The sequence below is a fragment of the Gymnoscopelus braueri genome (genome assembly GCF_963280865.1).
Source record: "Gymnoscopelus braueri genome assembly, chromosome: 19".
Classification (NCBI taxonomy): Eukaryota; Metazoa; Chordata; class Actinopteri; order Myctophiformes; family Myctophidae; genus Gymnoscopelus; species Gymnoscopelus braueri.
The window spans coordinates 36,476,305-36,501,219 of NC_137621.1; the positions used below are offsets into that span (position 1 = coordinate 36,476,305).

Genomic DNA, 24,915 nt, shown 5'->3' on the forward strand with positions numbered 1-24,915 from the left:
ATGTGTTTGAGGAGTTAATCGCTGTGAAGAAACATCTGTCAGAGCAGATGGCAGAGTGCCAGGTGGCCATAGAGAAGACCCAGTCCTCTATCAGCAAGGTCAACATGTCAGAGCCCCAGGCCAACACCACCATACAGGTACAGTAGCTCTCTATGCTGCTAAATGTTGTTGTTATACAGTATGTTGCATTCATGGATGGTTCCCTTCTTTTTTTAAGTGTAGTAGACTTGTGTTAGCGTTGAATGCAGAGCCTGACATCACTTCTGGGTTTTTTGTACATTGAAACTAATGAAGCAGTACACTGTAATAGAACAAAGCAGAACAGAATTATCCACTTAAGCCATATATACTTTGCCGTACAACAAATGGCAAAAATAGCCAATCTCCAACACTTGATTGATCTGCTATTTTAGCTATTTCTTTTTTTGAATTATTAAAAACATTTTATTTTTTTCTTTGCCCAAAATAGGAATGCGAAGGTTAAAGTGTTTAAGCAAGCAGAATGCTTTTCTCAACCTGTTGTACAGCACCATTTGTACTGTATTCACTGCTTTATTTCTTATCCACAACAGTATCGCTGCAACCAAGAGCAACTTTTACTGTATATCTTACATTGTTCCCCCTCCAACAGCATCTGTCTGATGAGCTGGTGGCGCAGGAGGAGCGGGCAGAGGCTGTGTTGAAGGAGGTGGGGTTGGTGTCCAGTGTGGCTAGTCCTCAGGTGGTGGAGGTTCTGTCTACTGACTGTACCAGGCTCAGAGAGACCATCTCACTCACCAAGGACAGCATCCGCCTGAAGAGAGTGGAAGCAGAGAAAGGCCTGCTCAAAGTCATAACAGGTCAGAGTTAGATTCACATTTTTTACAGAGATAAGGTGTAATACATCTGACAGACTGACACATGGTGCTTAAACAGAAATGACATGACAACCAAGTTGGCCTTTGTTATAAGATTATTTCCAAGAAAAGCATGGTGGGTCCATTAATGTGTGTTGTGTAACACATAATCACAATCAAGACGATCTTTATTACCCCCGAAGGGCAATTTGTTGCACAGCCAACAGTAAATACAATCATCATAAATAATCAAGACACACCAATCAACGCACAAACATAGAATCAAGAATCATAAAATTATATCATGCTATTATTCAAAAGGGCAATAGCAACAGGGAAAAAATTGGTACATTTTAGCAGATTGTATATATGACCAGATAGAAATAACTTGAACTCAAAGAATAAGGAGTGACTTGTGACGGTGTCCCAAGATCGAGTCTGGTTCAAGAACCATGTCACATGTCATTCTCCCTCTTCACTGTCCTTTTGCTGTCTCTCTCCACTGTACTGTCAATTAAAATTGAAATGTCTAATGCACAGTAAGAGAAAATAAATTTCATACTCAAAACAACGAAAGAAAAAGCCTAAATCAAAGTGAAGCAAAAAAGGGAAGATGCGCGGCTACATCCTCAAGTGGACATTTTATGTAACTGTCATGTTTCAGTCTCTCAGCCTTCATCATTATCATTATCTGACAGTACAGGAGCGAGAGACAGAGGAGAGACGGGATGACATGAGGAGTTTTTTTTCAAGCGGTTGAAAATGCCGCTCAACTAATAATCCCTTTGTCTTTCTTGGATTCATCTTGCGCTAACATACTGCTCGCTGTGTGAATGCTAGACTGAACAAACACTAAAATGCAGTCTGTTTCATGGTTTTGAAAATGCCACCTGGATGAAAAACTTTTTTTTTTAAGCACATCTCTTTTGTCTTTACCTCTGTCAGACAAGAGCCACATGATAAACACCCATTTTCTGGATCTGAAAATGTCACGGACATTTCAGAGTAGTTTCTGCCTGGTATTTCACTCGGTAAACGTCTCCTCTGTCTCTCCGTCAGATGACAGCCAATCATTTGAGGAGTGGTTCCAGGATATACAGCTGTCCGTCAACGAATGCTTTGAGAATCCTGAAAGCAGAGAAGATGTGGCCACTTCCCTGCAGAGACTGACTGTAAGTGGATGGATGGATGGATGAATGAATGAATGGATGGTTGAATGGATGAATGGATGGATGGATGTATGGATGGATAGATAATGTAAATACTTAATAAGTTAATCAGGTTTATGAAAGTGATTACACTTTCTTCCACTATGGGTCCTTCCTTTCTGGTTAAAAGGATTGTATAAATATAGTAAAAATGTGTCCCCTGGTTTCTGTGCACTAAGGGTTTCCTGGCATCCAAGGAGGGAGAGAAACGTCTGGAGCGGCTGAGGGAGCACCTGGAGAGAGCCGGAGGACAGGTCCCTCCTCAGTCACTGTCTCAGCTCATCTCCTGGCTGAAGGAGCAGGAGGAGGAGGTGGCCACCTTCAGAACTCACTGTCAGAACCGACAGAAGCAGATGGAGGCTGCCCTCGGTGCCTTAAACAGGTAACTTTACCTGTTCCTGTTTGTTACCTTCAAGACTGGAAGAACAAGCAAATAAGCGATTAACCAGACATGAAACATACCGTCCCTATTCTTTCTGGGCATGTCATAATAGGCGAACATTCAGCAATTTTTTTGGGGAACATTTGCCTAAAATTGTGGATGCACAAGTGTGAGCTTGTAGATCTGCTATTTTCGCCAACGAGATATAGTGTAGACGGGAAAATGGAGAGACCATGTTTAGACCCCTGAGGGACCCCGGTCAGTATATCTCTGCTGTCCAGCCTGAAACCGCTAACTCCAAAACGCTCATTGTTCAGGAAACGAGAAAACAAAATATAAGTTTTTCAGGAAATGAAGAAAACCTTATATTTTTAAAACAAATCAATACTGCCCCATCAAAGTTGGTATAGTGACTTTATATATTGTCAGATACTTGCATGTGTCATTATATTATCAACACTTTACCCAAATCGCGGGTAAATCAACACTTTACCCAGCGCTAGTGGAGTTAGTAGTTTCAGACGAGCAGAAATCAAGCTGAAATGGAGTTATTGTCCAAACAATAGCTCCACTCGCTGCTGAGGGAGAGGTTTCAGCGCGACAGAAATGCTATGAACGCCTTTCTTCTTGTCACATTGCTCTCCTCATTAACACTTCATAGATTTTAGAAATATAATTACTTGTTTTCATAACATTAGCGTCAGTGCTAAGTTTGATAAACAGGTACACTGCATAGTTTTAACAGACTACGGGGAGTGTGTTTACGTGATCCTCCTCCTGGCTCACTGCGCAGCGCGCTCTACTCATTCTGTGAAAAAGCAGCATTGGAGAGGAGAGGGGGGAGTTGTTTGTTTTTGACGGACAGTTTGAGGATCCAATGGAGTTGGGAGTTTTCGTCAGAGGCGCTTTTTAATACTTTTCATTGGTTCAAATGTTTAGATTTTTTACACAGACGTAAAGGGTGTTCAATAGTGTTGATTTATGAAAAAAGAAAAAAAAGCTGAAAATGGAGTTAGCTGGTTCGTCCCGGACACCGACGATATACTACAAGTATATAGGGTTTAATTGTTTTATATTCTGAACTGAAATACTGTATGCTCTAAATCAGTACGATGCCACAGTAATTCATCCTGGCAAACCTCTTGATTATAATATAATCATATTATGATGGGAATGTGGCTAGACATTTTGCTGAAACCAACAACAGTAACTTGTTCATCAAATATAATTGCAACGTGGTGTGTTGCACTCTCCAGTCTGCAGGAGCAGTATGAGAAGTTCCGTGATTGGCTCCAGACCAAAGAGAAACAGTCACCTGAATCAAACCAAGTCGGCCAACTTGTCAAAGACCTTCACAATGAAAGGTACTGTAATCAAATGTTGTGTACCGTTATCATATGCTTTTAATTTAATCTTCAGTCACCTGAGGACTCACAATAAAGACCCCCCAGGAGGACCATCATACTTGACTTTCAAGTGATCGTTGATGTTTAATTAATTCTATATTGGAAATGGCCTTGGTGGCACTGGTTCAGAGACACATCAGTCCTACATAAGACATGGGGACACAGGAGGAAGGCACTGATCTAATCTGAGGTTTGCTGAAGGTGTATATGGAGCTAGGAACAGATACAGTATGTTAACCACTCTGAAACCAATATGAAATGCTGTTATCATGACGGCTTTCTTTGACCAAAAGTAGCTAGTGAAGTAGGTCATTCATAACTATAGTGGTCAGTTATGATAATGTCTATTTCCATTTCCCAAAGGCATGGCAGTCAGGTGCTTAGATTATACTCCAGCGTACGATGGTGTCCCACAACAAAAATAGTGCATAGATTGGCTTGTAGATTAACGGGATGGGACACCATCGTACGACAGTGGGGTAGTCCTTCATTGCTAAATGATACTGAGGAATTGGGTGTGCACTCACTGCACTGCAGCAGTCAAACTGTATGTGTCATCTCTCCCCATGGGCCAGTGGGAAAGCTGAGGCCCTATGTGAACTCCTGGCATCAGTGCGGAAACAGGGAGTGAGAGCAGACAGTCTCCTGAAGGATGGAGACAACCTCATACAGCGCTACCGGAACCTGCTGGCCCGGCTGGAGAGGCAGTCAGAGGCCCAGAGCACCTTGCAGGGGGAGTGCGACAGGTTCAGCACCCAGGCACAGAGTACCAGGACGTGGATTAAAGATATGATCCAGCCACTCACCTCCCAGGCCAGCAAGACCCTGCATCCTGAGGAGAGGAAACAATGTGCACAGGTCAGTGAATAAGGATGCACCAAAGGGTTGTAAGTTTGCTGCCCTCTAAAGGTAAAACATTATATGAGGGTAAAACATGCCATGCTGACCATAGTATGCTGTGATGTACCGTAAGCAACACAGCTGCAGCTAATACAACTATAATAGAAATGTACATGTTGACTACACATTGGCTCCCCTAAATCTAATACACTCATTATTAATTTTACTAGCTGCAGCTGTGTTGCATACATCACAGTGTACTATGGTCACTGTTTTGACACTTTTGATATGGAGGGTAGAAAACAACAGAATTGACCCAGGTTTTCGTTCCCCTTTAATTTTCTGTGTGTCATGCTACTAGTGTCATCTTGCTATGAATTAATTTCCTCCTTAATGTCTTCAGACCATCCTGAGGTCCAAGGCTGAGGGAGACTCCAAACTGGTAGAGCTAAAGAAACAGGGCGAGGTTCTGTGTAAGAATGAGGGCTTGGATGAGAGCAGGAGACGAGAGGTGGAGCAGAAAGTCAGAGACACAGAGGAGGGGTGGAGGAATGTCCTGCAGACTGCAGAGAAGACTCTCCACAAGGCTGAGACACAGGCTGTCTTACACCAAGACTTTGAGGCTTTCAGAGCCCAGAAGGACAGCATCCAGTGCTGGATGAGAGACCACAAACACAGCCTACAGTCTCTGGGTAGTCACATGGACACCGAAGAAAGGCTACAAAAAACAAAGGTACATTTGGCAATACCTTAACCATAGAATTACTATTTTATTGATGTTTGAGAACTTATTCTGTCCAAATTCCCAGTTAATGTCTTATACAGTATGTCATTGGTGTAAGCTCTCTCCCATATAGAAATATCATAATATGTCATTATTTAAATAGCATAATTTTCAAAGTCCCGTATTGAACAACACCATTTTTATTTGACTTTCATGATGAGAGTATGGTTCACTACTACTGAAGCCAAGGTACCCGTTCTTGACCAGTTAATACGCCTTTGTTTCCAGACCATCCTGAACGCCAAGCCTGAAGGAAACTCAAAACTCCAGGACCTGAAGAAACAAGGCCAGGGTCTGTCTGAGAACGGGGATTTGGAGGAGGGCAGGAGACAAGAGGTGGAGCAGACAGTGAGAGACACAGAGGAGGAGTGGAGGAACATCCTGAAGGCTGCAGAGGACGCTCTCCGCAATGCTGAGAGACGGACTGTCTCTGACAAAGAATTTAAGGCTTTCAAAACCCAGTATGACAGTATCCATTCTTGGGTGAACGACCACAAACACAACCTGCAGTCTCTGAGTAGTCACCTGGACATTGAAGAAAGGCTACAGATGATTAAGGTTAGTCTCAGACTTTTAGTTTCATTATGCGAAACTTTGTTGAACACAATTGTATACTAGATTAAAAAAAGGAAAAAGAAGTTGAAGCAGCAAAATGAATGCAGGCCGTTTGTAGGTGTAGGACTAGTCATGAGTAGGTGGGAATCTGTTTTGTGACCTGTGTCAAAGGTCGTCTCCTTTCATAATGTGTTGTCTGTCTTCACCTTACTGTCCATTAGATCAGACAAAATAACCTTTTGAAAGGGATTATTTTACAGGATCCCTATACTGGTCTTTATTATACGTCTGACTGTACTGTGTCCCCCAGGCCATCCTGAATTCCAAGACTGAGGGAGACTCCATGCTGGCAGAGCTGAAGAGAAGAGCCCAGTGTTTGTCCGAGGATGAGGAAAGCAGGAGAAAAGAGGTTGAGCAGATGGTCAGAGACACAGAGGACCTGTTGAGGACAGTCCTATTGTCCGCTAGAGAAGCAGAGGTCAAAAACCTGTTTGATGACTTTGAGTCCCAGAAGAAAAGCAGCCAGGTGTGGATCCGAGAGAAGCAGCAGTGCCTTCAGTTCCTGGGCCGTCACATACCAACTGGAGAGCGATGCCACACAGCAGAGGTCTGCTTACAGACCATTTTGTGGTTTCAACAAACAAATCACCTTGTCATACCAGCATCAGTACTGTACATTGTCATTGTCTATTCACAGTATATCGTACTTAAACAGACCATTTCCCCTTCCATGGCTTTCTTTTTTAGAATTTGCTTTCATAATTTTCTCCATAGTCTTTAAAACATTACTGAACTTACCTGAATATTTAAGTCAACGTTGGCAAAATAAATCTCACAGTGCGGTTAAGAAGTCATGTTGTATGTATGTATGTTTTAATTTAGGTAGCCTTAACATGCCAGACTACTGTTATGGTGCTATAAATTAATTGTTGAATTAATTAGATTCTTGTTTATTTACTTTTATGGTCTGTAACGTTGTTCCTTTCTAAGATTTGAGGGAGTGAAGCACTCTTGTTTGTGTCATACTGTATAATCAGGGTTATTTGAGGAAGTATAAAAGGGTGTTTTTTGCCGCTTTAGGTTATACATTGTGACTTACAAAGCCTATATCTTTTTTGAGAAAAATTAAGAAAAGTAATCGATCATCAGCTCCACATATCCTCTCCACCGCAGCACTTTACCTTTCTTTCGTTTTAAGGAATCAGCCATTTCCTGTTAACATTTCTCTGCTCCTCAGGCCATACTGAACTCCAAGCCCGAGGGAGACTGCATCGTGAACAACCTAAGGAGACGAGGCCAGAGTCTGTGTGACCGTCCGCAGGTCCAGCGGACGGTCCGAGACATAGAGGAGCTGTGGAGGGTAGTCCTCCAGTCTGCCAGGCAGGCTCTGGATGACGCAGAGGCCCAGATCGCCCAGGACACAGAGACCAGAGTGGGGGAGGTGAGACAGACAAACTTCTTACAGCTCATTGCCTGCCTGCTACACAGTCAAATCTTTTGAGTGTTAGTTTAACTTTGATCTGTGATGTTGCTGATCTGTAAAGTGTCATATGAAAACCTTGACTAGGGCACCTATTACAATAGAAAGCAATACTTATTTGCCATTATATGGGTTTATTTTGAACGTATCAATCACACCTTCTAAATTGGACTTATTAAAATGTTATGGCCAAAGTAATACGTCTGCTCAGGAGGCACTAACTCTCTCATTCCATTTCTTATTTTTCATATAAAATTCTTCAAAAGGTTTGTTATCATTCATTCATAGCATCACATTATGGTTTTCTCTTGCAGTTTTCTAAGCAAAATGTTGTAATCGGGTAAAGGGTTTGGATTCAGAAATTAGGGGGTAATCAAAAAGGGGGTAGAGACAAAAACTTACCACTGGTTTAGAGATGCCGTCCATTTAATGTCCTGCCCCATATCTTCACCTGACAAAGCTTCAGTTGACAATGATGCTGAATACACCACCAAAAGGGATATTTTAATGTCTTTTTCAGTTGAGAGAATTTGACACCCATAAACTAGACACTGGGGCCTGGGTCAGAGACCTTCATCAGCGCCTGAATGCCTTGAACAACCAAACGATGCCAGTGGACAGACTGCACACAGCACAGGTGAGTGTGCCCCGCAACAGAACTAGTGGCAACAGATCTAGTAAAACCAAATCACTTTTACTGGCAATAACTTGTACATGCAGTACAAGGAATTTGACTTGGTAGCACTCGCACAGACGTAACAAAAGTATTAAAGAATAATGAATTCTGAATTCTTTAAAAATTAAAGCATAGACTGCTTGGACTAGAAGGAACACAAGGTGCCAATAATTGTTATTTTTTTCATAAATACAAAGATCTGTTGAATAGGGAGGCCTAATAAATAGAACATTTTAAACCACTTAAACAGTACATACTTCGTTGACAGGGGTTCCCTAGGGGTCCATAGTTGGTCCCCTACCCTTTTCCCCCCTCTACACCAAATCTCTTCGCAGAAAATAGCCGATGTACTGTGCAAGCTCACAACGACTTGCGTCGTGAACTTCTAGATCAGCTATTTTCACCGCATTTTCACCTATTTTTAGGATGCTTGATCTCATATGGTTAAGCTTCTATTTGAGAATAGAATAGTGTTAGCTGCGGGTAACCCTCATGTGTGTGCCTTCAGGTCGTTCTCAGATCCAAGGCTGAGGGAGACTCCAAACTGGCCCAGCTGAAGAAACACTGCCAGGATCTGTGTCAGAATGAGGACATGGAGGAGAGCAGGAGGAGAGAGCTGGAGCAGACAGTCAGAGGCACAGAGGAGGAGTGGAGGACCGTCCTGCAGGCTGCAGAGGAGACCCTCCACAAGGCTGAGAGACAGTGTGCTGTGGAGGGTCTGTGCAGAGAGTTTAACACCCAGAAAGCAGACACCAGAGGCTGGGTTGGAGACAAACAACAGCTCCTCCGTTCTCTGGACAGTCAGAAAGATCCACAAAAGACAATACACATCACACAGGTATGTTCATGACTGGTATTCATTTAAATGGGCATGTTAATAATATTTGGTATTCATTAAATGCTATATGGAATATCAATATACACATATACTGTATATAGTGTCATGCATTGACTACTAGTCATACAATATTGTAATAAAATAGTCAGATATTTCAAGAAACATATATATTTCTTTTTCACCTCATGTTACTATTGGAAGTTTTCACTATTGACACTGTTTAATGTCAAACTGTTTAACCACTTAAACCCTATATACTTTTTTTTGATCGCGGTCCCCCAGGGCTTAATACTTGGTCCGCTCACAAGCTTGCAACACATCACAATGCAACGTGTTGTGAGCTTGTCTATTTTTTAACGTTTGCCCAGAATAGGGACGCTAGGGTTCATGTGGTTCAAACAAGCGCAAGCAACACCTCAAAGCATTAGCTTGCTTGCCTTTTAACTCTGGCTTAACTAACTTTCCTCTCAGACCATCCTGAGGTCCAAAGCTGAGGGAGACACTAAAGTAGCAGAGCTGAAGAGACGAGGCCAGGGTCTGTGTCAGAATGAGGACCTGGAGGAGATGAGGAGACGAGAGGTGGAGCCGACAGTCAGAGACATAGAGGAGGAGTGGAGGAATGTCCTGCAGACTGCGGAGAAGACTCTCCACAAGGCTGAGAGACAGGCTGTCTTGTGCAAAGATTTTGAGGCTTTCAAAACCCAGAATGACAGCATCCAGTCCTGGATGAGAGAACACAACCACAGTCTGCAGTCTCTGGGTAGTCACATGGATACTGAAGAAAGGCTACAGATTACTAAGGTTGGTTGACATTTGTATTTGATCAGGTGCTAATTTTAGAATTTTGTTTTACAAAGCTTTGCAGTTTACCTTGCATTTTACTACAGAAATAGAAGTCCCCTGGAAAATATCCACCTGTATCAACACAACAAACTTGATTTGGTGTTATTGCTGTTCTAAAGCCACAATTTACGTATTACATATGTTTCTTCAGACCATCCGGAGCTTCAAACCTGCAGGAGAATCTAAAGTCGGTGATCTCAGGACACAAGGCCAAGGTCTGTGTCGTAATGAGGACCTGATGGAGAACATGAGACGAGAGGTGGAGCAGACCATTACAGACACAGAGGAGGAGTGGAGGACCGTCCTGCAGGCTACAGAGGACACTCTCCACAAGGCTGAGAGACAGCATGCTCTAGAGGGTCTGTGCAGAGAGTTTGAGAGCCAGAAAACAGACGCCAGAGGCTGGGTTGGAGACAAACAGCAGCTCCTCCGTTCTCTGGACAGTCAGAGTGCTACAGAGAAGAAAATAAATACAGCACAGGTATGTTCATAACTGGTGACAGTAATTGGTGAATAGAATGCTGTACAGCAGGGGTTTTCAATGTCTGAGACAGTGGGCCTCCCTACAGACAAAGCTCTCTCCAAACGTTCCTAGTTGGGGGGAAAATAAGCTACATGACAAAATGTAATAACTGTAACTGCTGAAATGTTACACATTAGGTCAACATCAGTCTATATCATAATTAACTTTAATTTTTTCAAAGATTTTTTTTTTGCCTTATTCTGCCTTTATTGATAGTATACAGTGTATAGACAGGAAATGGGGAACGACACGCAGCAAAGGTCATCGGGATCGGGATTCAAACCTGCGACAAGCGGTCAGGCTGCATTGGAGCCTAAGTGCCGGGACCGCTAGGCCAGCGATCTGGGCCATAATTAACACATTTTGTGTCCTGTTTCATCTTCCCTCCTGCTTGAAAGGTCTATCTCCCCCAGCCGATTTGCGATAGATATCAGAGAAAGTGAGAGAGATAGACATGCTATGCTGCTATGAGTTCTAAGTACACTGCCAAGTTTAAGTTTACCCACGCACGTTCATCTTATTTAATGCTTGAAAGGCTAGAGTCTAGTGCTTCACTGTGGAGGCCCACCTCACGCTTTGAAAACCCCTGCTATAAACAATATCATTTATTGAATACCAGTCATACAACAGTGTAACATCTTTGTCAAAATATTTCTGGAAACATTTAAACAATGTTTTCCTTCTGTCACTATTGACATCTTTTACTTTTGATGCTGGCCAAATATCAAGCCGTTTAAATCAAATGTAAGTGGCTCATGTTTTAAATCCAACTTAACCAACATTGTCCTCAGACCATCCTGAGGTCCAAGGCAGAGGGAGACACTAAAGTAGCAGAGCTGAAGAGACGAGGCCACGGCCTGTGTCAGAATGAGGACCTGGAGGAGAGCAGGAGACGAGAGGTGGAGCGGACAGTCCGAGACACAGAGGACGAGTGGAGGAATGTCCTGCAGACTGCGGAGAAGACTCTCCACAAGTCTGAGAGACAGGCTGTCTTACACAGAGACTTTGAGGCTTTCAAAACCCAGAATGACAGTGTCCAGTGCTGGATGAGAGAACACAAACACAACCTGCAGTCTCTGGGTAGTAACAAGGATACTGAAGAAAGGCTACAGATTACTAAGGTTGGTTGAACATTGGTGCTTATTTTAGAAACATTGTTTTTACAAAGTTCCTTTTTACTGTGCATTTTACAACATAGACATCTGATGGAAAATATCCACCTGTATCAACACAACAAACATATTATTAATGAATGATTTGGTGTTATTGCTGTTCTAAATGCACAGTTTACTATTACCTGTCTTTCTTCAGACCATCCTGAGCTCCAAACCTGCAGGAGAATCTAAAGTCGGTGATCTCAGGAGACAAGGCCAAGGTCTGTGTCGTAATGAGGACCTGATTGAGAACATGAGACGAGAGGTGGAGCAGACAATCAGAAACACAGAGGAGGAGTGGAGGACCGTCCTGCAATCTGCAGAGGAGACTCTCCACAAGGCTGAGAGACAGCGTTCTCTGGAGGGTCTGTGCAGAGAGTTTGAGACTCAGAAAACAGACACCAGAGGCTGGGTTGGAGACAAACAGCAGCTCCTCCGTTCTCTGGACAGTCAGAAAGATCCAGAGAAGACAATAAATACTGCACAGGTTAGTTCACGGCTGGGATTTAATCTTGTGGGAACGGTAGTGGAATATTTCAGAGACCATAGTACAATATGTACTATGGTCCAGTATAATACATAAATATTCTTGCACAATTATTGCTTTGTCACATTTGATGAACAGTGATGACAGGTGTTTTATTTAGTTTATATTCTAATTGCACTGTTGAAGCGGTTTGTTTCATTTAAAATCAAGCATATATTAACCCATTAAGACCTGAGGCCGATTCTAAAAATGTTTTCTAAATCAAAACAGTTTTTTTTTTAAAGAAATATAAAAAATAAAAATATTAAAAAATATATATATCTCAAAATATTTTGTTCCAGGGTCCCCCAAGAAGCAAAGATTTGAGTTACAAATGTTCGCTTTAATAAATATATATTCAAAGATTTGCACACATTTTCACGATTTTGAATAGCCAAAGTGTAAAATAATGGTTACACAGATGCGTTCCCGGTTTTAATGGGTTAAATGTCTAAAAACATTACAGTAATTAGTCAGGTATTTAGCCCAGTACTTGAGCAGTTAATTTCCTGCATTTAGATGTAAATTTACCACTGTGTCTTCAGACCATCCTGAGGTCCAAACTGGAAGGGGACTCCAAGCTCCATGAACTGAAGAAGATAGGTCAGAGTCTATGTCAGAATGATGACCTGGACAAGAGCAAGAGACAAGAGGTGGAGCAGACGGTCAGAGACACAGAGGAGCAGTGGAGGAAAGTTCTGCAGGCTGCAGAGGAGACCCTCCACAAGGCTGAGAGAGAGTGTGCTCTGGAGGGTCTGTGCAGAGAGTTTGACACCCACAAAGCAGACACCAGACGCTGGGTTGGAGACAAACAGCAGCTCCTCCATTCCCTGGACAGTCAGAAAGATCCAGAGAAGACAATACCTCCAGCACAGGTTGGTTCGGATATTAGTAATAAAACAGTGGCTTAGATTTAATGATAGCTTTTGTTTTGAATTTGATGTGGATCAATAATATCAGTAAAAATCACGGTAATAAAATACACATTCAACAAATAAATAAATACACTGTCAGACATGTGAAGAAATGAAGGAGCTTGACATGGTATTGGAAGATCCGAAGCTTAAATTATCACAATGCTATTGACATGACTTGATGATATGCGATGATAACATGGTATTATTTTTGGTCCTCAGGCTGTTCTTAGCTCTAAGCCAGAGGGAGACGCCAAGGTGAACCACCTGATGAGACTGGGTCAGAGTCTGTGTGCGCGTAAGGACCTGGGGGAGAGCAGAAGACGAGAGGTGGAGCAGACCATCAGAGAGACGGAGGCGGAATGGAAAACAATCCTGCAGGCTGCAGACGATGCTCTCCGCAAGGCTGAGAGACAGTACTCCCTCTCCAAGGAGCTGGTGGCCTTCCGTGCCTTGGCACACAGCACCGGAGCCTGGGTCACAGAGTTGAAGAAGCAGGCTGACTCTGTGGGGAATGGCACTCAGGGCAACCAGGCTCAGATAGAAGCCAGACTGACCACAGCACAGGTAAAGAAAAAGTTACACTGCAAGCTTTCATGGCTGACTCATTCTTTTGCAGTGTTGCTGTTGTTACTTTTTGGCATTTAGAGTGGAAAGGTGAGAGAGAGAGCAAGCTAAAAAATACAATTTACAATTTTTTATAGTTTAAGCTCAATGTAAGTCAAGTCAAACTTGGCCATAAAGCAACTAGTTCATCTCAGAAGTGGGATCCGGAGAACAACGTACACAACACATTCACTACATGTAGGCGTTTGCTACTTTCTCTATTAGATTGAGAGGAGTGATGCTGTTGGCGGTAATACTTAATGTCAGCCAGCACATATTGTACAACACCATAAAAATAGTGTCAAATCCACGAAACCTTACGTAGAAATGCAAATGTACAGTAGTAACCAAAATATGGTTTTTACCTGCAGGCCATCCTGAACTCCAAGTCTAAAGGAGAATCTCAGCTCAAAGAACTCAAAAAACGATGCAAAAGTCTGTGTCAGAATGAGGCCCTGGAGGAGAGCAGCAGACGAGAGGTGGAGCAAACAGTCAGAGACACAGAGGAACAGTGGAGGACTGTCCTACAGCCTGCAGAGGGAGTCCAGAGGTACAGTGACACAATAACACATTTCATTTGTGCAACACTATATGTGAAACTAAAGACACTTTACAGAAAATCACATGGATTAAATTCAACAGTACATTTTTTATGAAACAAAGCATAAAATGAATGACTTATTAAGTTGACTAGTTGGTTAGTTGATTGATTAAGGATTAGATTTAAGTAATACCAATCTTTCAGGCTCAAGGGCACCTCATCACTAGCTGTTTGACAAGCAGACAAATAATTTGTCACCATGTGTCCACAATGACCCACACCACCTTTGATAGTCTTAGTATGTGTTTATCCCTAATTCCACATCAGACAGTTGAAGGGTCTGGTGGAGCGGCTGAGGTCCGGTCAGTCCCAACGCGGTCAGGCCAAGTCTCGCCTGGCGGAGGTCCAGGTGCAGGCGGCCGACCTGCCTCGTTTGTTTCCCTGGCCTGGCCTGGGGGACCGCAGACAGGCTGTGGAACAGGCTCGCTCCCTGCTGGAGAGAACCAGGTCCTTGACCCCGGTCCTGACTGCCCTTCGCACACAAGTAAGGCATTTTAACTGAACTTTTAACTCGCATGCATTCACTGTTCTGCGTTCTGTCCAATAAAATGGACATGCCTTATAATCTTAAATAATGAAGTTTGAAAAAGTATGTTTGAAAAAGTGCATTTTCACCTGCAGGGCGTGGAGCTGTTCCAGATCACCCAGGACCCCAGCTGGACAGACCCGTCCTGGAAAGACATGGAGGCATCCATCCCTACCCTGCTCAAACAGCTCACAGTGAGTTCACCCCTCTCTATCCATATTCATTACAAATAAAACACATAATACATTTATTACAGTGGTTCTCAAGCATTTTCATGTCAAGGACCTCTAAATGAATATGTATTTGGCTGTGGAACCCCATACAAGATTTGTGTCAAAATGTTTCAAAAATATTCCACATTTTTCTAATTCTTTTCAAGATAAAATTATATCAGATCTGCAAGCTCACAACTTGTCACATTGTGATGTGTTTTGCGAGCTTGTAGATCTGCTATTTTCAAATGGTAGTATTGGGTACCCCCAGGGGTTCCAGGCTAAATGATTTATAACTCTGAGAGTATACAAAAGGATCCAAATTGACAAATTTATTTTGTCATTTTTAAGTCACTTATTTCGTTAGGTTAGACACTTGTCGTTCCAAGCATAAATTGGCCTTAACTGTCATTCCACCCTGATGTTGTTATTAGGAGACTGGTTCTAGCCTGGAGATGGGTATCCTGGCAGACAGGCAGTGCACTCAGCTGGTAGAGCAGCATGGTGCGGCTCAGGACTGGCTCCGAGAGCAGGTTAAAGTCCTGCCACCGCCACGCAAACACAGACAGGGGCTACACAGTAGCATCAATACACTCAAGGTTGGTTTACATGTGCTCACCTCTCACCTTGCTTCAGCTACCACTCTCAAGCTCTGAAACACAACATTAGCACACACTTATTACGCGCACGCACACGCACACACACACACACACACACACACACACACACACACACACACACACACACACACACACACACACACACACACACACACACACACACACACACGTTATTATTAATAATAATTAACTATTATTTCTCTGTCCGATTCCCATGACATCATGAACGAAGATTGTTCATCTTCTACCTTATCAGCCATCTCACCCAGTCTCCTCTCCAAGAATGTCAGTTTAAATTAGAAACCCATTCTATCATTCCAACTCCTCTCTCCTCTCTCCTCCAGGCTTTACTCCAGACAGTAGACAGGGAGGAGAGGGAGATGAAAGAGCTGGACTCCCTCAGAGACAACCTGCTGCCCTTCTGCACCCTGGGAGGTCGCGACGCCCTCACGCTGGAGGTCGGCCACCTCCACGACCTCCGCACCGCCTCTGAGAGGGAGGTGAGGGAGAGGCTGACGGTGTGTGAGTCTAGGCTGGAGGAGCTGGACCGGCTGCTGGCCAAGCGGGCCCAGGGGATGAAGGAGAGGGCCGCAGCCTTGCAGTGGGAGCTGCGCTCTCTGGACCAAGCGCTTAGCTACAGTGAACCACAGGACAACATCGCTCAGCTAGAGCAGTACTGGAGCAGTCTGAAGGTGACTAGTTTCACACAGGTTGAAGTGTGTGTGTGTGTGTGTGTGTGTGTGTGTGTGTGTGTGGGGGGGTGTGGGTGTGGGTGTGGGTGTGGGTGTGGGTGTGGGTGTGGGTGTTGGTGGGTGGGTGGGTGTGTGTATGTGTGTGTGTGTGTGTGTGCGTGCATGTTTATTTGGTCACTTGCATTTTTCCATGTTTGCACTGAGAAACATTTTGCATTGAAGTCTTGACTTTCAAACCTTATTGTAACAAACAGTTGTGATATGTCATTCATAAGTGCTATATATTGTGTGTTCTTGGAATGCATATTAAAAATGTGTACATTATTATTTTACCCTCGTGTTTAGAACTGTGAGCGGTCACTGGACGGTCTGGGGGTGAAAGTTGACGACCTGTACCAGGAAGTGAAGGGTTCCGTCTCCACGGAGGAGCTGCCAGCAGACGTTATCTCGACAGTGGAGTCTCTTAATCAGCAACAAAACAGGTAACACCCCACGCCAAGAATTGCAAACACTCCGCTGATTAACAAAGTATGCATACTTGTTTTATTTTGTGTTGGTTTCTAATGAACAGTGGGTGGTCCACTCCCCGCTAGTTGAGACAGATGGGAAAGCTGAGAGGGAGACACCATAGGGGAGACAGATTGTAGGAAAGCTGAGATGGAGACAGACAATAAAGCTGAGAGGGAGCCAGACAGAAGGAAAGCTGAGAGTGAGACTGCTCTGATGGGATTCAATCCTAAATTAGCTGGGGGGCATGTGGGTCCAGAGGCTGGTTGTAATCATTACACTATCGGACACACACTAGTTTCTTTACATCATTATTTTCAGTAGTACTTAAAACGCTAAGAACAAGATTGTTGCTACCTGCAATGTTGCCACAGCTGTATTGTAGTAAGTGCATGTGACAATAAAAGCCTTGAACATTGAACCTATTATTCTCTCTGTCTTTTCTAAACTCAATCAGTGTCTATATAACATGCCCTTCAACTAAATAAAATGTGCTGCAATCTAATGTGCAGTCTGAAGACCAGACTAGCTGAGAGGAAGGGATCCTGCGGTGTGAACACGTCCCACTGTCTGACAGACTGTCTTCAGGCACTGCAGCAGTGGAACCAACGTAAAGCACCAGACTCCACATCTTCTCTTCAGGTGAGTTTTGAACTCTTTTGAACTTTTTTTTAATATATCCGAGCGAGGAGACGTTGGCTGAACACAAATACAGTTTTTCAGCACCCTGCTTCACAATCCTACAGCTAGACACCTCTTGCTGACCACTGAGGACCTTCACTGAAGCAGTCAGGGGATCCATGCCTCTGGGCACTTAATTTATTTTAAGTGTATTTAAAGCAGTGATTCTCAACCTTCTTAATTTCAAACACCCCGAGTTTTATATCAGATATTTCCCCACATCCACTGAAAACAATCCGGTATATTTTATGCAATGGTGGTCTCTGTTGAACAAGGCTTCTTGTCATTAAGTCATTAATATTAATCAAATCATTACTACGTATTTGATTTTTTTCCTTGATGAAGGTCTCTTGACTTTTTATTATTATTCATATTGGTGAAACAGACCATATTTTTCTGTCAGGAAAGACTTGTTGTACATGCATCAGAACATAAAAAAATTATGAAAATGTTGAGCATAAACTGTCAAAAAGTGCTCAAAATATTCCTAGGGATTTGCTAGTCATTGTCATAACTGTTCAGTCATAGTGTCCTTTTTGAGGACTCACGCTTCTGCTAACAGATGTGACATCATCTAGCTGTGCGCTGGGATGTAATTCTAATGTCAATCAAACTTGAACTCGGTGTTCTCATTGGACAGAAAAGTGCAAAGAAGATACTGCAAGTACTGAAAGGTTAATTCAAAAACACTCTTTGAAGCTGGTTAGGAGCCATTTTCCAAATGTCTACTACTTGTCCTAGACAAGTGGTGAAATATTTACCTACTGTACATCACTCACAGCAAACATGCTCCCTTTGCTGTGTGTTAGAAACATTTCATTTGGGATGGCAGTATCTCAGTAGGTAGACAATAGACATCCTCTGCTCCTCCTTGCTGCTTGTCAAAGTGTACTTGAGCAAGACAGTGCCTTGCATGGTTGCTTCCGCCATCGATGTGTGAATGGGTGTGTAAGTGGGTGAATGTAATGCACATTGTATTGCATTTGAATAAAAGGTGCTATATAAATACACCAATTACCATTAATAAATGCACCATTTACCATTTGAATGTCCAGGGACACAGGGAATGTTCCCATAACTTACTATCATGTATCTGAACGCTAGCGAGTGACCCTTTGCTTTATCGCAGTCCTTCTATGTTATGCCACATTCATCACGGCTGTCATTGTGTCCTTGTCTCAGGCTGCATTACAGGAGGGTGAAAAGAGGCGCCTCGGCCTGCAGGAGGCACTGTCTCACCATGTGTTCCTGGCTGACTGTCTAAAAGCAGAGCAGACTCAGAGACTGGAGAGAGAAGCTTCAGAGACACTCAGAGAGACGGGGACTCACACTGTCTCTCTTAACCACAGGCTGGCGGTGAGGAGAGCCTGTGTGAATAAAGCAGTGGTTCTCACTTTTGTAAAGTCAAGGACCCCCAACATTATATGTACAGTATTTGGCTGCGGGCCCCCATCTGAAAAACCAGGAACCCCTAGAAGAGAAGATTCATGTAAAAAAAAAAAGAAGAAAAAAATTATTCAAAAATGTCCAAATATTTTCAAAACATTTTATTTGTGGAGTAAAAACTACAGTAACTTTTCACCACTGGTATTGATAAATACCCTCAGGGCAATATGTAAATAACCCTGTGCACAGCTGTGCTCCTCTTGGGTGCCAGTTGGGGCAAAAATCATTAAGTATGTCTATATACAAATAATAGAGGACTAACCAGGATTATAGAAAATGTATTAATTAAGCGAATCTAACATGAACCTGAAATCGTTTTATCTTTTTCCAAGTATTCAAATAAAATAAGTTGAGTACTACAATTCTAGTGAGCGCAGCATTATTTGTCTGTACTGTACATGTACATACTGTATATATACAGTATATATAGACATTATGTGATTTAGACCATTATAACTTATTTTTATTTATGACCTTTTTTTTTCATTCCAGGAGCTTGGTGAAAACAGCCAGCAGAAAGCTCCAGTTCCTCCGGGCTCTGAGGTCATTCCTGTTACAACTACGCCTGTAGTGCCTCCACCACGAAAAAACAAACGCTCACCCGAGAAGACACGGGCCGCTGCCGTCCAGGATAGCCAACAAGACACAGTCACTGAGACAACTACATTTGTTAAAGAGGAGTGGTCAGTTAGTACAGAGACCCTTCACAGTGAGGCTGAAATGGCAGTGTCCTCTATCATAGTGGAGCAAGTTGTTGAACAGGCTAAGGTTACCGTTGCGGAGCAAAGCAAACCTGAACCAACTAAGAGACGTAAGAAGTCTATCACTTCAGAACCAGCTACTGTGCAGAGTACAACTGCTAGCATGGATGCTAAAATCACCCTGGAAGAACCAAGGCCTGTGACTCTGGCTATGATTTCAGAGCCTCCTATAATAAAGCAATCTCCCAAAGTTGTCACAAAACAGGCCAAAACACTAGAACCTCCCAGGAGAAAGTCAAAGACCACAGAGATTTCAATGACTCCTGCTACTGTGGAACCAGTAGAGAGCAAGAAAGAACCTAGTCCAAAGTCTTTCACAGCTCCTGGGGATCAGACTGAAACTCCAGTCATCAAAGAAACAACACCTGTGCCAACACCTGTGCCCAGGAGAAAGTCAAAGGGTCCAGAACTTGCTATGAAATCTGCTGGCAAAGATCCTGCACAGGCCATAACAGAGGCAGAGAGTGCAAAATCGTTCACAACTCCTGGGGATCAAAGTGAATTGACAGTTGTTAAAGAAACAACGCCTGTGCCGACCAGGAAAAAGTCAAAGACTCCAGAACTCATTGTGAGATCTGTTGGCAAAGAGTCTGCACAGACCATAACAGAACCTGGGAGTTCAAAGTTGTGTCTGGTTTCAGAGTCTATCACAGAGCCTGTTGATGCACGTGCTGGGGAGCAAGCTAAGGTTGTACCACCCAGGAGAAAGTCAAAGAGTCTTGAAATGTCTACAACGTCAAAGCCAGCTCCTGCTCAGACAGGAATTACAGGTGTAGAGGCTGGGCAAATGAAGGAAGAGCCTGAGAGTCCAAAGCCTTCCTTAACTGCAGAGATTGTCACAGGGCCATCCAAAAGTGCTGTTGTGGAGGAAACCATTTGTGTAGAGGAAAGTAAAGTAGCTCCAAGAAGAAAGTCAAAGGATCCAGAGCTTCCCACAGCTCTAACAGAAGTCATAAAGACGGCAGAGCCTTTACCTCAGCCTGAGCATGTCCGCAAAGTAGCTATGCTCATTTTGGATACCGACTCACAGCAGATCAGAGTACCAGACATCAAGAGGCAGCCAGCTGAGCTCATCTGTGACATTCAGCCTCCAGTAAAGGACCACTGTGACCGCATAACTGCTGTACAAAGAGTGGAAATCACCCAAGAGAAGAAATCCACAGCAGAGGAAAAGATGGATGTAGTATCTGAGACAAGCAGTGTCCAGGTTCATGGCATGGATGCTCCGGACCACCCATCACCTTTCGCATATGACACCCCAAGTCTTCCCATACATGAGAACATACAAGTCCTACCTGAGAAGAAACTGGCCTCTGTTATTTTGGACACTTCTGCCTTTTTTGTGCAGACAGCAGGCAGGCAAGCACGGGCAAACATTCAAATAACACGCCTTGCATCTCCTGGCTCTATAGAGGTTGATACTACATTTGTCCGTTCATCAGATAATTTAGGAACCGATACTGCCTCCCATCCAAGTACTGAATCAAATAAATCTCTAAGTCTTGCTAGTCAGACTTCATTGCCTGTGCCTCCATCTTCTTACTCCGAAGTCACACCCAGTGAGGTCCCAGAGCCGGGCCCTGGCCAGCCTGAGCGGACAGGCCCCAGCGCAAAAACTCAGACCCAAGCTTTTCTCCCCCAACCTGCAGATGCACTGCACAGGGCAGATTACGTAGACAATTTATGGAAAGATTATACCCCTGATACTCAAATGCGATATTTAGTACTGGACCTGCCTGTGATTGGAGTCACCCAGACCAAGCCTGATGATAAGCTAGATCAGTCTGAGCCACAAAAAGCACCTGGTGATCATGAACAACAATCTGACTCTCAGGTCATTTTAGCCAAAGCTTCAGTCACTGTACCTGCACAGCCAGACACAGTAGAAAGAGAATTGACAGAAACTGTCATATCTCAGCCAAGTCTGACAAAGCCATCCCTGCTTGAAGCTCCACTCAAACCACTTACAACCACAAGAGAAACACCTGTGGTGGAGAAGAATCATGAAACCCAGGTGGAGTTGAACACAGAACAGGACGCAGCCAAGTGTTTGGCTGAACCATCTGTAAAGTTGAAGGACACACATGTAAAAACTGAAGAACACATTGTTCAACAACTAAACTCACACATGGATACAGAGCAGCAACAAAAGGTGCCTCTCACAACAGACAAGGAGCCAAGGAGAGATCTGGTCCAGACAATGCGGCTTGAATTAGTTATGGAAAGCAAGCAGCCATCTACTGTGGCGGTTCAATCAGAGCTCAGTGGGACAGAGCGGAGAGACAGCAGGAACAAGGCTCTTCCTCAACCCAGCATTGTTCCTGAACCAGACACAATCAAAACCCATGTAGCAGAAAAAAAAGAAGAGGAGGAGAAGAGAAAAGAGAAGGAGAGGGTAGGAGTGAAGGAGCAGAAGGAGATGCTAGATGCAAATAGAAAACAAGATGATGTGCCTCTCCCTGTTGCCACAGCAACAACCACAGTCCAAGTGAAGATGGAGAATGTAGCCTCAGCTCAGGTAAGACCTGAGGGTGTGGTCAGAATTATGAACATCTACAATATGAGAACTGATCTAGGACCTATTTTTGTCTTCATCTAATTTTTGGGTGGTGTAGCCGCCCCTATAAGTGGGGTTGGGACACCTCATTAGTATTAGTTTCCTGCACTGTGATTGGCCCACTTGGCCCACTTTCCTGTACTGTGATTGGCTGACTCTATTGGCTGACTCTATTCAGCACTGTGATTGGCTAGCGAGACACATGATGACATTATGCACTTCCAAAAATCCATTTTTTTGGAAGTGAGCTTCCATCACTATGATGACCACTGTGATGACCACACCGCCCACTTCACACTGGGTGTGATTTTTTTATTAATTATTTGGCATGAGACTAAGCTTAAGAACAATCGGAAACTGAAATGTATGGATGGGATTTAAAGAACCCCTTCAACCCTTCAAAAATGTTCAATATTTCCCCAAAAAATAAATAAATAGAAAACTCCTTAAACGCATCAAAATATGTGTAGTATTAGTACTACTAAAGTATGACGACATACAAGCGTAAATGGCAACACGGTTAGAACTAGTGTTCTTCCTCGTCAACAGCATACTGTGTTCCTGGCTTTCTAAGACTTGCTGGAACTTGCACAACTTTTAATAAATTTAGGAGCTTCCTACTTCAATATTCTTTCTTTAAATTATGTTAAACATCAAATTTATTTTGAGATGAATAGGTCTTATTGAAGATATATCGATTGCTGTTAGGCCCAGTAGTGAAGTCCTCTGCTAAACACTTTGTTACGCCATGAACAGCTGGCAGAAGATCAAATCCACAAGAATTTTATCTCCTCTGTTTCCCTTCTTTGTATCTCTCTGCTGCTGTCTGAAAAAGAAAAAGAAGCCTGTGTATTCCCATTATCTTTTCACAAAACAGTGTATGCTTTCTGCAGGCTGTGTAACATACAGTAAGCTAGATAAAAAATTGTACACTTGACTTTTCCATGCCTTCAAGCCACATTTCAGAGTTTCAGCACAAAATACAGCTTTATCTGAAGTAGCAGGGAAGAGAAGTTAACATCTGTACACATCTGGGGAGAGAAAGACAAGATACTATGAGGGGAGAGAATAAAAACAGCTTTTCATCATTTCAGGGAGGTAATACAAAGCCTCTCTTGTTTCCAATCCACTGCTTTGACTTGCCTACACTTGTTCCATAACAGTCTTAACACAAACATGAACGACTGGTCAAGAAACGTGTAAGGCAATACGTGTAAGGCACCACAGGGCTGAGGTGCTTAAACCCTGGTGTCCATATTTTGGGCATGCATAGGCAAAAATGCATTTGAGTGTTACTTTGTTTCTTTTTCTAAATGTTTTAAATAATTCAGTTTATATTAAAAATAATTTAAATAATAGCAAATCTACAACCTCACAATGTGACAACTTGTGAAGCTTGTAGTTCTGCTATTTTTGCATATCTAAAGTATAAAATAGGGCTTAAGTGGTTAACATCTCACCGCCTGCAGCAAGGAATATGAGCTGCCTCAGTGGTGACGTCATTCTCTTTGAATGGACAGGGACAGAAACTCTTTGTTTGTGCAACGGCACTCTTTCTCTTTATATGAGCTTTTATGCTGCAATTTGAACCTTTTTGTTGTTGTTTTATTTATTTTTTAATTATGGAAATTTGTGTTTTGTGTTCAATAGCAACAGGTGCTGAGTGCGGACAAGCCACCCCCAGCACCAGTGGAGGTTGTTTCTGTCTTGGAAGCTGCAGCTATCCCTGTAAACAAAGCTCTGATGGAAAGGACACCGCTTGAGGGCACCCATGCAGAGGCAAAAGTTGATGTTGTGAAGATGGAGAAACCAGTTCTGGAGGCACCCAAAAAAACCACCATGAGTAACATCTTCTCTGAGATTCAGCATCTTGCTGGAACTGGTCCCGGTAGCCTTCTTATTGAGGTAGAAGTCATTCAGATGTATATATCCATAACTTTTTGGAGAACAATAGTTTTGCTGTGTAATTCCGTTCCCTCTGAATCTGTTTATCTCTGCATGCGTGCCATTAAGACATCATCCTATATTAATTGCACTTGTTGTGAATAAAGTGATTCTGATTGTTATTCCTCTCTCCAATGGTAGGCTAAGTCTCAGGAAGATACAGCAGAGTTTCTCCACACTTCCGTCAGTGATCTGGATATGCGTCTGAGCAGGCTGATGACCAAAGTCCTGGACCTGAAGAACCAACCTGCTGAACTCAACCCAGCAGCCATGACCCAGCAAGTGGAGAGAGTAGAGGTGAGGTTTAACGCCATGTTGAACAGGAGATCTAATAATGGCCATGTCCAAAATCTATTTCACCCATTGACATTGTATCTGCCTACTCCATTGAAGTGTATTGCAAGCTTGCTAATATTAGCTACATATATAGTTTATTTTGATTATTTTACCTTCATTTTACTAGGTACTTACTTGCGATCATTGATCTCGTTCTCAAGCAAGACCTGGCCAAAATGGCAGCATTTAAAAGACAAACATACAAGGCACAAAAAGACAAAAACTTAAAATTGTAATAAATATAATACTATACAGTAAAATATCAACATTCCCCGATCTCATCCTTTAGCATGCCTATAACTGGAGCTTTAAATAATCTAATGAAGCTAAGTGTAGTTTATTACAGCAGTAGGCAGGTACATTACATTACATTACGGTCATTTAGCAAATGCTTTTATCCAGAGCAACCTACAATAAACTACTAATCACCGGAAGTCTTAACTGCATTCTCTTCTAAAACA

The 24,915-nt window shown here is 42.9% G+C and overlaps 1 protein-coding gene across 1 annotated transcript in view; it reads left to right on the top strand.

The window, feature by feature from the left end:
* Window positions 1–24,915, top strand: part of syne2b (spectrin repeat containing, nuclear envelope 2b) — a 188,590-nt gene that overhangs the window by 57,873 nt on the left and 105,802 nt on the right. Inside the window, exons 38-66 of the mRNA XM_080414797.1 lie at window positions 1–137; window positions 632–839; window positions 1,896–2,008; window positions 2,224–2,426; window positions 3,683–3,790; window positions 4,408–4,690; window positions 5,076–5,405; window positions 5,685–6,014; window positions 6,322–6,618; window positions 7,249–7,452; window positions 8,012–8,128; window positions 8,676–9,005; window positions 9,477–9,806; window positions 10,000–10,329; window positions 11,163–11,492; window positions 11,683–12,012; window positions 12,597–12,926; window positions 13,188–13,532; window positions 13,943–14,121; window positions 14,440–14,656; window positions 14,794–14,892; window positions 15,345–15,509; window positions 15,875–16,222; window positions 16,568–16,704; window positions 17,242–17,371; window positions 18,593–18,766; window positions 19,349–22,135; window positions 23,825–24,079; window positions 24,260–24,415. The exon at window positions 1–137 is cut by the window's left edge and continues 64 nt beyond it. Of these exons, the coding sequence (XP_080270923.1) occupies window positions 1–137; window positions 632–839; window positions 1,896–2,008; window positions 2,224–2,426; window positions 3,683–3,790; window positions 4,408–4,690; window positions 5,076–5,405; window positions 5,685–6,014; window positions 6,322–6,618; window positions 7,249–7,452; window positions 8,012–8,128; window positions 8,676–9,005; window positions 9,477–9,806; window positions 10,000–10,329; window positions 11,163–11,492; window positions 11,683–12,012; window positions 12,597–12,926; window positions 13,188–13,532; window positions 13,943–14,121; window positions 14,440–14,656; window positions 14,794–14,892; window positions 15,345–15,509; window positions 15,875–16,222; window positions 16,568–16,704; window positions 17,242–17,371; window positions 18,593–18,766; window positions 19,349–22,135; window positions 23,825–24,079; window positions 24,260–24,415 (9,302 nt within the window). The remainder of the gene's footprint in view (window positions 138–631; window positions 840–1,895; window positions 2,009–2,223; window positions 2,427–3,682; window positions 3,791–4,407; window positions 4,691–5,075; window positions 5,406–5,684; window positions 6,015–6,321; window positions 6,619–7,248; window positions 7,453–8,011; window positions 8,129–8,675; window positions 9,006–9,476; window positions 9,807–9,999; window positions 10,330–11,162; window positions 11,493–11,682; window positions 12,013–12,596; window positions 12,927–13,187; window positions 13,533–13,942; window positions 14,122–14,439; window positions 14,657–14,793; window positions 14,893–15,344; window positions 15,510–15,874; window positions 16,223–16,567; window positions 16,705–17,241; window positions 17,372–18,592; window positions 18,767–19,348; window positions 22,136–23,824; window positions 24,080–24,259; window positions 24,416–24,915) is intronic.